The sequence below is a fragment of the Eriocheir sinensis genome, chromosome 6 (assembly GCF_024679095.1).
Source record: "Eriocheir sinensis breed Jianghai 21 chromosome 6, ASM2467909v1, whole genome shotgun sequence".
NCBI classification, from domain to species: domain Eukaryota; kingdom Metazoa; phylum Arthropoda; class Malacostraca; order Decapoda; family Varunidae; genus Eriocheir; species Eriocheir sinensis.
The window spans coordinates 20,818,887-20,831,795 of NC_066514.1; the positions used below are offsets into that span (position 1 = coordinate 20,818,887).

At 44.2% G+C, this 12,909-nt stretch overlaps 1 protein-coding gene across 1 annotated transcript in view; it reads right to left on the reverse strand.

Annotated features, from left to right (window-relative positions):
• Window positions 1-12,909, reverse strand: part of LOC126989926 (dnaJ homolog subfamily C member 3-like) — a 50,895-nt gene that overhangs the window by 29,590 nt on the left and 8,396 nt on the right. The window contains exons 4-5 of the mRNA XM_050848529.1: window positions 8,148-8,291; window positions 2,568-2,749 (exon numbers count right to left, since the gene is read on the reverse strand). Coding sequence (XP_050704486.1) covers window positions 2,568-2,749; window positions 8,148-8,291 — 326 coding nt within the window. The remainder of the gene's footprint in view (window positions 1-2,567; window positions 2,750-8,147; window positions 8,292-12,909) is intronic.

Here is a 12,909-nt window from a genome sequence, read left to right on the forward strand (position 1 = left end):
CAATGTATATTATTTTGCGTTAACGGGAAGGCGGCGGCGCAGAGTGCAAGGTTATGATGTTGGTTGTCGGTGGCGGAGGCGAAGCGGGTGGTGGTGGTGGTGGTGGTGGTTGTCGGCAGGGTCGGCTCTCAGTGACACCCCCCCCATTTTTCATGGGTTTCAGACAAAAGTTCGTATAGAAAAACTTCATGTAGCAATAGCGACTTATTACCATACAAACATACTTACGAACTTTTCCATACGTACTACTTTGCCCAGAAGAATTTTATCCCTGACGAACATTTGCGTACGAATATTTGCATATGATTTTTTTTTCTATACGAACTATTGTCCCGACGAACTTTTGTCATTACGAATACTTTGCATACATACTTTATACCATACAAACATCTGTATATTTAACTTTAGCGTGCATTTAACATTTACTAACGTATTTTTGTCAGATGAACTTTTTCCTGATGAACATTTATGCATTTAACTTTTTGCTTACTAACAATTTCATACTAAATATTTCCATACTAACTTTTTCTATACAAACTTGTCCCGATTTAACTTTTGTCGTTAATAATATTTTACATAATGCATTTTATACCATACGAACATCTGCATACAAACTTTAGCGTACAAACTTTTGCGTACGTACTATTTTCAAACGAACTTTATCCCTTACGAACATTTGCTTACGAACAATTGCGTACGAACTTTATGCATAAGAACTATTTCCATACGTACTTTGGTCCTAGAATCGTAGCAGCGACGGGCCAAATTTGTGCCATGATTTAACCCCCCAAAAAATAGATGATACATAATCTGATCACAAATGCTTTGATATATATTATGAAATGGTTTGTGTGAGGGATTATTTTTTTTCTCATTTTTCTCGCTTAGAGGGACCATTAAGAAACATGATCCCCGCTGCTACTGGGTTAACTGTACATAGCCGTGGTGCTCAACTCTGTACTATTGACCCTTGAGCCTGTGGTGGGTGAGAACTCATGAACCCTTTTAGTGCACAACACGGCATGCGCACTGATCAGCGTTGCCAAATTATCATATTCAAAACATCAAATTTATCAGTTCCAGGGCCCAAAACTTTCCTACCCGCCCAGATATCGAGATTCTAGTTAAAATTATCGTTGACCCGTCCGCTGAGATTGGAACGGATTTGGCTTTCACTGGTAGCCTGGTAACATATGCCATATTTCCTGCCAAATGACACTTTTTTTCCAAAAAAGATTGGAAAAATCACCCTGCGTCTTATACAACGATTGTTAGGTTTTGGTAGGCCTAGGGGTTATTGTTACTGGTACACAACCAACACCCAAAACACCTCTGTTTGACACAATAGTTCCCAGACATACCAAAAATGAACTATACCGTATTTTGCGGCGTGTAACGTTAACTTTTTTTTCACCCAGAATGTGCCAAAAAGTTACCCCTGCACAGTATACGCAGAAGGTACAAATTCTGATTGATTTACATAATGACTAGTGTGATGCAATGGAAAAGGAAAGTGTGGATAAACAGAAGAGAGGAGGAGGAGGACATGACTCTTCGCCAATACTACATCCTCACTTAGTCTGTTCCAAACTCCAGGTTTCTTTGCGGGAAGCTATATTTCTTTATGTCTCTCAAGCATCTTCCCTTCCTCAACTTTTTACTGTGCCCTCGCACATTGCTGACACTTCTTCCTTCTCTTAGTAGTAACTCCTCATTGCCTACTTCCTCCATTTTAATCAATAGTTTATAAATTTTATAAATTTGTGTTTGTTGTTACTCGATCCACATGTTTATGTGGGCAGAGTCTAGATGGGTGGGGTGGCTGCGCACGTGCAGTGGTGACAACGAGAACTAATGGCACGGAGGAACCACAGGCAAGCCACACCCACAACCATTTTTCCTTCTATTTAACTGCAGCAACAAGTCCATAACTTGGGTAACAGCAGCACAAGCCACGACAACCCTTACTTTAGCAGACGACGCCATGTCGATACAGGGCAAGTGCTTTGTTTATATTGTGGATGTGGATACGGGCAACCGACCTTGGCTGTGTGTGACGCACACCCGGAAAAGTTGGAGTTGCCAGTTGCCCAAGCTGCTGCCAACGCGGTGAGAGGAAAAAGGCCCAGTGTGACACCAGCTTACGGACAGCCTACAACTCGGTCCCGGTTGGGCATACAGGAGTTGCCTGCAGCCCCAACGATTGAAGGAAAATGGCCAGCGTGACACCACCTTAAGGCAGTGAGGCCGCTGATTGGGTGAACGCCGGTGATGACGTCATCAGACCCCCAGCGAATCACAAGCGGCTTCAAAACAACCCGTTCTCTCTTCCCATTTTCTTCCTTATTCCAAGGTAGGTATTTTGAGATAACAAGGGAGTGAAAAGGGGAAAAAATGTCAGCTTCTCCACGGGTCGGAATGAATAAGCGCTTTTTCAGTGTTATCAATACCCCAAGTTTCGCGATCCTCGAGGTTAGCACTACGCCTTCGGAATGAAGCAAGCGCGAAACTCGAGAAAGTACTGTAAACTTACAAAAATAAAAATAAGTATTAGTCAGCACACTCACCTGAGAGACTGTTCCACATCCCCAATAGAATAGTAGAGACGTGCTAGCCTCAGGTAGCCATGAGTGTTGTCCTGCACTAACTTGGTGGTAACTCGCACATCAGCGATGGCATTCATAATGTCTCCCACTGCTTGGTAGGCCTCTACCCGCAACTCTCGGAGAGAAGCATCCCACGGGCACCTCTGTGTGTGGGAATGATAAGTCAAAGGAATGCTACAAGTAATTACATAAATAAAAGATGAGCTACAAGTGTCTCGCTGTATTTCACAACCATAAAACTATTCTCATAATAAATTTTAATACACTTTCACATATTTTTGATATCCTTCAGAGCAACTTTAAGAATATATTCATTAATTCTCTATAAAACTTCCTTCCCTGTATCTTCAGTTTCAAATACCCAATTTTCAAAACAATGCAAGTTTTGATCAATGCACATGCAAACATTTTGACTTTTCTAAACCTTCTTCAGGGCAGGTTGTGAACATATCACAGGTAACATGATGAAATTGTTTGAGAAATGATAGAAAGAAGTAAATGTCTCTAACATTAAACTGAAATTATATTCTTGTTCCTTAACAAGTTATATTAAAAGCATCATCTTGGCATGATAAGTAGAGAACATGCCATTGCACTCCTGCTGACCATGATCTTTATACAGTCAAACCTCAGTTTACGAGTGCCTTAGCTTATGAGTGTTTTGATTTATGAGCAAAAAATCCCACAAAAAAATGCCTTGGTTTAAGACCGGTGACTTGGTATACGAGCATCCTGTTTGTTCCACTGTTCTTTTTTTTATTTCCCAACCTCCCCGGGTGAGGACAGAGGCTATATGGAGGCCGTTAAGGTCAAGCCTGTACCTTCCTTCAATGAATAACAACCAGTGCACTCCCTCAATAAGATGTATTTTACTATAGCTTACACAAGAGCTGTATATCTGCAATAAAGTATAAAAATCTATCATTACATATTTTCTGCTTGTTTGTTCACATTCTTACATTCCATAAAGAACTACTCAAAGGCTGGCAACCCCTGTAGTGATGAGTGATCCCTGTAAGATAAAGCTGTCAAACTTCACCAGGAATAAGCTGCTTATCCTTCCCAGGGGTCAAACAGAGGTGGTGTATTATGGCCTATAATGTCACAGATCAAAGCCACGGTCATTCTAGTAAAAAACATCACCTATGACTCATATTGACGGCTGCCAGCCATAACTGTCCCACTGCTGTGCTGTTAAATTTGAAATACTCAGCAGTCTTTTCACAGTGGTAACTCATGTTTGTAGATTCCAGACACTCCTAAGCTTATCACTCGGATATTTCTGTCTAAAGCTATGGAACAGGTATGAGTAGAAAAAGAAAAATGAGGATAACTCATCGCCGCTGTGGCTACTCATACACTGCACCAGTCTCTCCACTTATTTCCATCATTATCATACTCCTATAACTAGGAGGATAACCATAACTGCATTGTCATGTTCAGAAATAACGGATACAAGCAGTTAGATGGCAGAATAATCCTGAGGTGGCAGTGTTTACCCAGCTTACAAGACCTCTGGTAACTCATTTAGGGATGCTCAGAGCAGTGGTAAATTTTGGCCTTACCAGAGGTAAGTTCTTGCTGAAGACTGATTCATGTAATGGGCAGTTATCAAAAAACTTACAATGAGAGGTCTGGTAAATGGTTTGATGAATCCGGCCCCTGCTTCCCACCACTCAGCTGGCCCCCAGCACATGGTATGACCCATGATACTGTCACTGTCACGGTCACTGCTGCCCTCCTTGGCTGCCTCAGCCACCACTAGAATGTCAATGCCACCCCTACCCATGGCTCCTGCCAGCCTCCCCGTCAAGGCCTCCATGGCTGGCACCAATGCCAAGGCCGAGATCACCAAGCTTGACCAGCACAAGTCCAAACCTTCCAACAACATCCCCAATGGTCACATGCAGGAGACTGCTGGCTACCAGCTGGGAAGAGTCCAGGGGGATCAACTCCCTCAGCCTGGCAAGCCTGCTAGCCAAGGGAGGGGAGCTCTGGGCATTGATTGCCATATTTTGCGGCATATAACGCACACCCCAAACTTAAGACAACAATTTTGGACAAAAAAAAAAGTTCTTAAAATGCTCAGAAATATGTACGGTTAAGAACATTGACAATGTACAGTTTCCCGAAATTTATATATTTTTGGTGTAATCTTTACTGCTTGAATTGACAAGTGTCCTTGAGTAAAGCAATGAAAATGGCGGCCGGGCTGGTGTTGTGAGAAATACATCCCCGTAAACATACTGATGATGCACAGCTTCTGAGATCATAATTAGCATATTATTCCCACCATCACTCGTAGGTTATGACAGACAACTAGGCAAGGCACAATTCACACGGTTCTGGTGACACGCGGCATGCAGCTGTTTGTTGTGTGGGTGTGCTTGTGTGGTTTTCAAACAATGCAAATGGCGGCCGGGCTGGTGTTGCGTGAAATAACTCCTCGTACAAGACTCATGATGTACAGTTTCTGATATCATATTTACCCCATTAATCTCACTAATATTAATAATTAATAATGAACACATGGATATTTTTTTCCAATATGATTTTTTATGTAGCTTAATGCTCGAATTGGCAACAGTGCTCCTTAGTCATCAAAACAATGCAAGTGGCAGCCGGGTCAGGTCGGCGCCCGACGGAAATGCAGGATAACAAGGCATGGGCGATCCTCCACTGATTTCATTTTTTTATAGTAATTATTTGATCGCCCTGTATTCTATGGTAACATATTATAAGACAGCTATGGACTACGATGGATCATAAACAATAATGAAGGTAAGTTTGCCTTTGTTATTGGACAAGACGGAAAAAAAAAAATTAACCCTTACATTACGGCGATCGTATATACAAGTGCGCTACCACACGCCCCACCCGTACGGGGATCATATATATAATTATAACACACTACGCTCCCTACGTTTCAAATATACCAGCAGTTCTTGACTCAGAAGAATGGTGGAGGCATCTGGCACCCATACACACTCTCATTCGTCTCAGCGTGCAGCCTACCGTAGGCCACGGATCATTTTCCACTTTTGTTTGGAATACATCTGTCATGTCTCATGACACATCAAGCAGTTCCTCTGCTCCAGGCGGAAGTAGAGCACGGGAGAATCAAAGTGACAGTGACTCTGATGACTGCTATGGTAGTGACATTGACAGAGAGAGAGAGAGAGAGAGAGAGAGAGAGAGAGAGAGAGAGAGAGAGAGAGAGAGAGAGAGAGAGAGAGAGAGAGAGAGAGAGAGAGAGAGAGAGAGAGAGAGAGAGAGAGAGAGAGAGAGTGTTTGTGTGTGTGTGTGGGGGGGGGGGGGTGCTTCCACGCGACATGTCACGGCCACGAGAAAATACGCAATGTTTTCGGCTGTCATAACTTTTTATTATTATTATGAGAGAAGTTTTATTACACCACCATATATACTAGATGAATACAGTCATCCCCCGCCGTTCGCGGATATTTCGTTCCCGGACTTCGGCGCGATGCGCGAAACCGCGAACGGCGGGACTATAACCCTATGGGAAAATATGCATTTGGGGAAGTCACCTCTGACACGTCATATAAAACATGTTTTTTTCGTTCCCAAAAGTAGCCCAATTTGCGATAAGTAGCCCAATCTGGCAACACTGCAGTGTGGCGGCGCGTGAATTTTTTTTTTTTTTTTTTTTTAGGATAATGTTGCTATGAGAAAATCTCGACCAATAGCAGTCGTCCCTGAGTGAGCTGCTGGCCAATAGGAAAGCATGACGTCACAGTCTAACCGTGACGTCACTCAGGAGCAACCTAAAGGCGGTGTCACACTAGCACTTTTTCCACAACTTTTTCCGCTGCTTTTCTGAAAATCGCGATATCTTGGCTGCCTGTCACACACAATCGGTGTTTCGGCTGAAACTTTCCGTCGGCCCAGACCATGGGAATGTAAACAAACATGGCGTCCACGCTGCGGCAAAGATACGCTGCTCTGAACCTAATACTGTGTCTTGTGAGACTTAGACGAGCTAAACAAGCCAAAAGCGTGCATGGATGCGCCATGGTTGGCCTGTCGAAAGAGAAAGTGTGGACCACAGGCTGTTAAAAGAGCTGAGTTTAGAGGATCATGAGACTCTGAAGAATTGGATCAGGTTGGACAAGAGCCAGTACCACAGACTTCTGGAGTTAGTGACACCTCTCATTGCCAGAAGTGACACCAGGATGAGGAAGGCTGTCATTGCAGGAGAGCGTTTGAGACAGGTTGAAGCCACGCGGAAAGTCTCGGTCTTGGTCTTGGAAATGTAAACAAAGGCGGAAATTTGCAGGCGGAAACGATCCTGATCGTCTGACAAATTCATGCGATAAGTTCATGCGGAACGATGAAAAATCGACGGAAAAAGTGCTAGTGTGACACCGCCTTAACGTCCGTTGCCCCGCCTCCTCCTCTCCCTTCCCCTCCTCCTCCCTCCTCCTCCTCTGCCTTCCTCCTCCTCTCTCCTTCCCTCCTCTGCCTCCTCCCTCCTCTCTCTGCCTTCCTATTTAGCGTCAATGCATCCACAGATACGCTGAACTGGGGCACAGAGCGGGGGTCACAATTAGTTGACCGCGAATACGCGAAACCGCGATGGGTGAGACCGCGAACGGCGGGGGGTGACTGTATACAATTATTGCAAAGAAGAAAGACACATTTCCACCTCTTTTAAATGTCTAAATTTTTCCCGTGCACACCATCCAGAGAAATATATCGCCACCCGTACTCCAAGGGTTAAAACACCCCAAAGAATAATAATAAAAAAAAAAAAATTGGACCTTTGGCGTATAATGTGCCGGGGTAAACTTTCAGGCATTTTTTATGTGAAAATGGTGCGCGTTATACGCCACAAAATGTGGTAGCTTATTTCCCATGATGTCAATGCATATAGTTTTGCAGGTTTGAGTTTAATGGTGATTACAATGGTTCTGATTCAGTGCAAAACTCAGTGCACAACTGTAGGAAAAGTTGGAAAGTTTTGTTTAGTCGGTGCAACATCTGTGGTCATATGCCGGAGAGACAGGAGGGGAAGGAATTACAGGAGAAGGGAACAGATCCCAGGAGACGGAACACAACCCCCGATTAATACCTGGTACCCATTCACTGCTGGGTGGACAGGGGCGTAGGGTATCGGAAAAGCTGCCCAAATTTTTCCACTCCGCCCAGGAATTGAACCCGGGCTCTCTCGGTTGTGAGCCGAGTGTGCTAACCACTGCACCACGAAGTCCCCCCCTATCATTTTCAAACTCTGAGGTGACTGATGAACACTAATTTAGTTTCTGGTGCATTGGAATGAGGGAAGTCAGACCAGAATTCAAGCCACAGATGCCATAAAATAGCTAATTTTCTATACAAAGTTTTCAGAGACTAATCTATGACTATATGTAAATTAGAATAAGAATTGGGGATGCAAATTGGTACAAATATCACATATTACAAAAATTATCCTAAGTATCTGAGGAGAAATTCCATTCATTATTAGACATTCACTTAGTTAGATCCTAAATTTAGTGTAGCTGAGGTGCTAATAATCCTCACCTCAATTATGTTCTTGAGCAGCAAGATGGCCTGGTGGTGGCGTCCCATCCTGACATTAGAGAAAGCCTCTAATATCTCACGTTTCAGGGGCTCAATCATCACATACAGTCGGTTGGCCTCTTCATGCGCTGGCTCTTTCCTCAGCTGCAATGGAACATTTCATTAGAATATTTCTCATGATTTTCATCATTGTCTTGTTTAGCACAAGCTGAACAGCTATGCATGGCTACCTTGATTGTGCTTCCACAGTCCTGTCCTCAATCGTGCATCAGGAGAAAAACTTCCCTATTTATCACTCAATATAGATTATAAGAGTTTGGGGGATTACATTCACCTATATTTATGTTGTCCAAGTCACAAAAATATGCCGGCTGCTTAAAAATAAAATCCATACATTTTCTTTGGCTCATACATCATGACATATATACAGTCGCCCCTCAAATAGTACGGGGGTTAGGGACTCAGGACCCCCGTACTATTCAAAAATCCATATAAAATTAGTGCCACCCCTAGAAACACTCCTGGGCTGCATTTGATAGAGGGAATCGGGACCCTCGGAACGTCCCAAGTGCTCTCAGACGCGTGATGCGGCAGCATGAGTTACCAACTCGGCACGTCCGCTGGCTCCCGGCTTTGAGAGGTGGAGCGCCTTCGTGCTGTGATGACGCCATCAGCAAACATGGCGGCCCAAACAAACACATATAAGTGTTTCCATTGCATTTCACCTCTCTGTGCCACCATAACCACTGCAGCTTCCTTTTCATCTTCTGTTGTAAGGAGTTCGTCAGCCAGGACAGCTAGTAATGCATGTTAAACGTTGCCAGGAAGATCAGCGTACGCCATTTTGCTGCGAGTGAGACGCCGTTACCATAGCAACGACGAGGCTTTATCTCCACTCATATAGCACTCTTGGAGCACTGGCAGTTACTGCGGCAAGAATTTCTTTTACACTGTGATAGATACAGCGAACACTGCTCTCATTCTTGGTATGCTCTCCCTTCCACAACGTAACTCATCCCAAAACGTAACTTCTCCTAAATCTGAATTCTTCTGCAAGGTGAACACCTTTCTCGAATGCTTTTGGGTGCCTTCAGCTGGTGTTATGATAGAACAGTGTTGCCAATCATGCTGTGGCTACTTGGTGCGACGAGCGGAAAATTTAAAAATCCTAAAAAAATTCTTCCATGACAATCCGTATAAAACCGAAACTGTACTATTGGAAACATATATGTATGTATGTATGTATATATATATATATATATATATATATATATATATATATATATATATATATATATATATATATATATATATATATATATATACAGGAAATCCCGATATCTGAAAGCTCGATGTACGAAAATTCGGATATACGAAAGTGAAAATATAGGACAATTTTCGGTTCATTTAAAGACATGCTTCGATATCTGAAAAGTACGACAGTTTCCGCCCACTGTTTCAGACCCGATGTCTATATCGGTCGCCAGCCGTCAACAGCCTCACGCACACTCGCAGTGATTAGGCAGCAAGTGTCCATGTCCAGTCCCTCCACTTCAACGCTCATCACTTAGCGTTGCCAGTTTGTGAACCCCTTGCTTCGACTCGAATCCAAACACATCCCAGCCAGCGTGAGAAACGTGAGGGTGATGGAGGGTTGGGGGGCTTGGAGTGGTGCGGTGGTGTACTGTTTGGCACGTGTTTCGGGCACGAGAGTGAAACTGGCCTTTCACAGCTTGGGAAGTAAACATTGGCAATGTTAAGTGATGAGTTGTAGTGACGAGTTAGAGGATTGTCCTAACATATGTAATGCATTTCTATAACAGTAAAGGAACAGGAAATGGTAATTGTTTTAATTATTTATGAGCCTTATGCTTTCATTGTATTGTGAGTAGTAAATTGCTTTTAAGCATAGTTATATTTAACTTTTTTTTTTTTTTTTTTTTTTGCTGGCGCTGGTCCCTAACCCCTATTTATTAACAATCCTATGGGGAAATGGCGATATACGAAAAAATCGATAAACGAAAGGTTTTTTCAGTCCCTAACCCTTTAGATATATAGATTTCTATATATATATATATATATATACATATATATATATATATATATATATATGTATATATATATATATATATATATATATATATATATATATATATATATATATATATATATATATATATATATATATATATATATACACACACAAACACACACACTCGGCCCTCGATTTAACAGATTAAAAGGGGGGAAGGGTGATCCATTGCTTGAAAATACTAATACAGTAAACCCTCAGTTATCCGGGTGCACCGTATCCAGGAGTTTAAATTTTTTTTTTTTTCCAGAAAATAAAAATAAATTGTTGCGCACTGCCAAGTCATTTAAATTGCCCGCGCGATGCCTCTAAGGCCTAAGCTCTGCCTGGGCGGCATACCGCACCCGTAAGGCGCACCCCAGCTTGCACGTGGCAATGATATTGACGCCCTGGTGCGAAGGTTCGCAGGAAAGCTGTGTGCTTCACAGTACAACTGGCACGTCAACGTTCTTGCCGAGCGCAGCAGACCATATTGAAGTGACGAGAGTCAAGGCAGTGCAGATTTAAATGGCGGGAGTGTCAAAGGACTGTTTAAATGAAACACACAGTGCAAACCCAAGCTTAAGCCTTCATGACTGCCTGAATCCAGACTGGACTAGGTGACCAGGGCTCCGTCCCCGTGGAGAAGGCATGCAGGTCCGCTAGCACTCCTGCGGGAGTGAGGGCGGAATAAGAAATGCGGATAAGTACCGCCCTCGGTCCGACATGTGAAAGAAGGATTTAACCATGCTTACGGTAAGGCGAGTAAAGGGGCCGCAGGGGTTCGGGAGTCCAGTGGGCCACCCCAATCTGGAGGTGCGGGCTGGCCGTAAATCGTGGCCTCCCCGTAGTTCTGCTGGATGCACTGTGCAGGGGGTACCGCCCCCCCTGGCTCGCAAGGGCAACACAGTGTAACTAAACAGCCACAGATCACCGTGCAAGCGGATGCACCAGATTGTCACTGACTCCTTAGATATCCTCCCCACTCACACCCAGAGTGGGGTGGCCTGGCATACTTGCCCGGCGTCTGTGGGACTTTGGGCTCATTGCCGGGCTTAAAAGGGTAGCGCCCTGGGGTGCCTGCCCGGGCGTCCGTATAGAAGCCTGCTTTGAGCTCTTGATGCCCGTTGCCGGCCCGGACCACTTCAGGTATCGCTCAGGTATGCCTTCTGGTTGACACGGGTGGTAAAGCCCGCGGTGCTCGTAGCCACGAGGTTGTTAACACCGCTACGCAGCGATAAAGCCGCGAGTGTGCACCTCAGAACAGCACAGAGTGTCGGCCTTCCAGTTTTGTAAAACTGGACCCGTAAAAAGTTTCTTGTGGCAGTGCTGGGTCTGCTAGAAAGCCTACGTGGTAAACATGATGGTGCAGACTTGGGCGGTTAAGCTGCCACAAATACCTGGGCTTTTCTGGGTTGGGTCCAGGGCCCGCTGCTGTGATTGGCCAGGCAGGGGAACATTAGCGGCTGCCTGTGAACACGGGGCTAGGCACCCCAGCAATGGGTTAGCGGCTGAGGCTCTCGCACCTTATAGCCGAATCCCAAGTAACAGATCCCCCCAAAGTGCAGCAGGACTGCAATAAGCCAGGGAGAGATTGCCGCAAGTGCTAACCGTGACAACGCTGCTCGAACCCTTTTCTCAGCGCCCAGAGCACGTCAATCATTTCACTCCCTGGTGCAGACTGACTGCTACAAAGCCATGGGGCGCACCATAGTATGAGTATGGACAGAAGCACCTATGCAGTACTCTGTCGTTGCCTTTATGGCAGGCCATGATCCAAAGTTGGGTTTTTAGGTCCGTAGACTGAACCTACATTTTATTACACACATATCAGTAGGTTTTATTCCTTTAAAAATTCTTTTAAAACTAAATACAGTCATACCTTGGTTTATGAGTGTTTTGATTTACGAGCAAAAAAATAAAAAAAAAATAAAAAAATCACAAAAATGTCTTGGTTTATGAGCAGTGACCTGTTACACGAGTATCCATTTTGTACAAGTTTTTTTTGTCACCACCTCAAGGGTGGGAACACTCGTGGCTATATGGAGCATGTCAGGGTCAAGCGTGTATGTCCCTCCGGGGAGGGGCCACAGACCCTTGCCAGGTGGCGGCTCATGAAGGGGAGGGGAGGATGCTGATAGACAGACTCTATCAGCTGACCAAGTCGGTCCTTCAACAAGGACTGGCGTGTCTCTCTGTACAAGTCAAAGACATGAGTGAGGGTTCCCTTTGTTCGCCACAAGATGAGAGTGCTCAAAGAGGAAAACAATGGGAACAGTCTCAGAGTTGCCAACTTGAGCTTAAAAAAAAAAAAAAAGGAACGCAACATCCCATCCTCCAAAACAGAACGAATCCATTTTTTAAGGAACGGGTAGCAACCCTAAAATTTCTCTGGCCTGCCATGACTGACAGCCACTGCCCGCTGCTGGTGAAGGCAGGAGGAAGAGGGAGGGACATTACGACGCATATTTTACACGTATTTCAGGACGACCCTTGACAAACAATTTTATGAACTGGTTTTGTGGTCCAGGTAACTCTCGATTTACGCAAGTTTGGTTTACGCGTTTTTTTAAATAACACGGGGTCCAAAATCCAAAGAAATGTTTAATTTGCACATTTTTTTCACTTATACGCGATATTTTATGGAGTGGCCACCAGATGTCTCACGCAACTGGACTCACACGGCGCTGC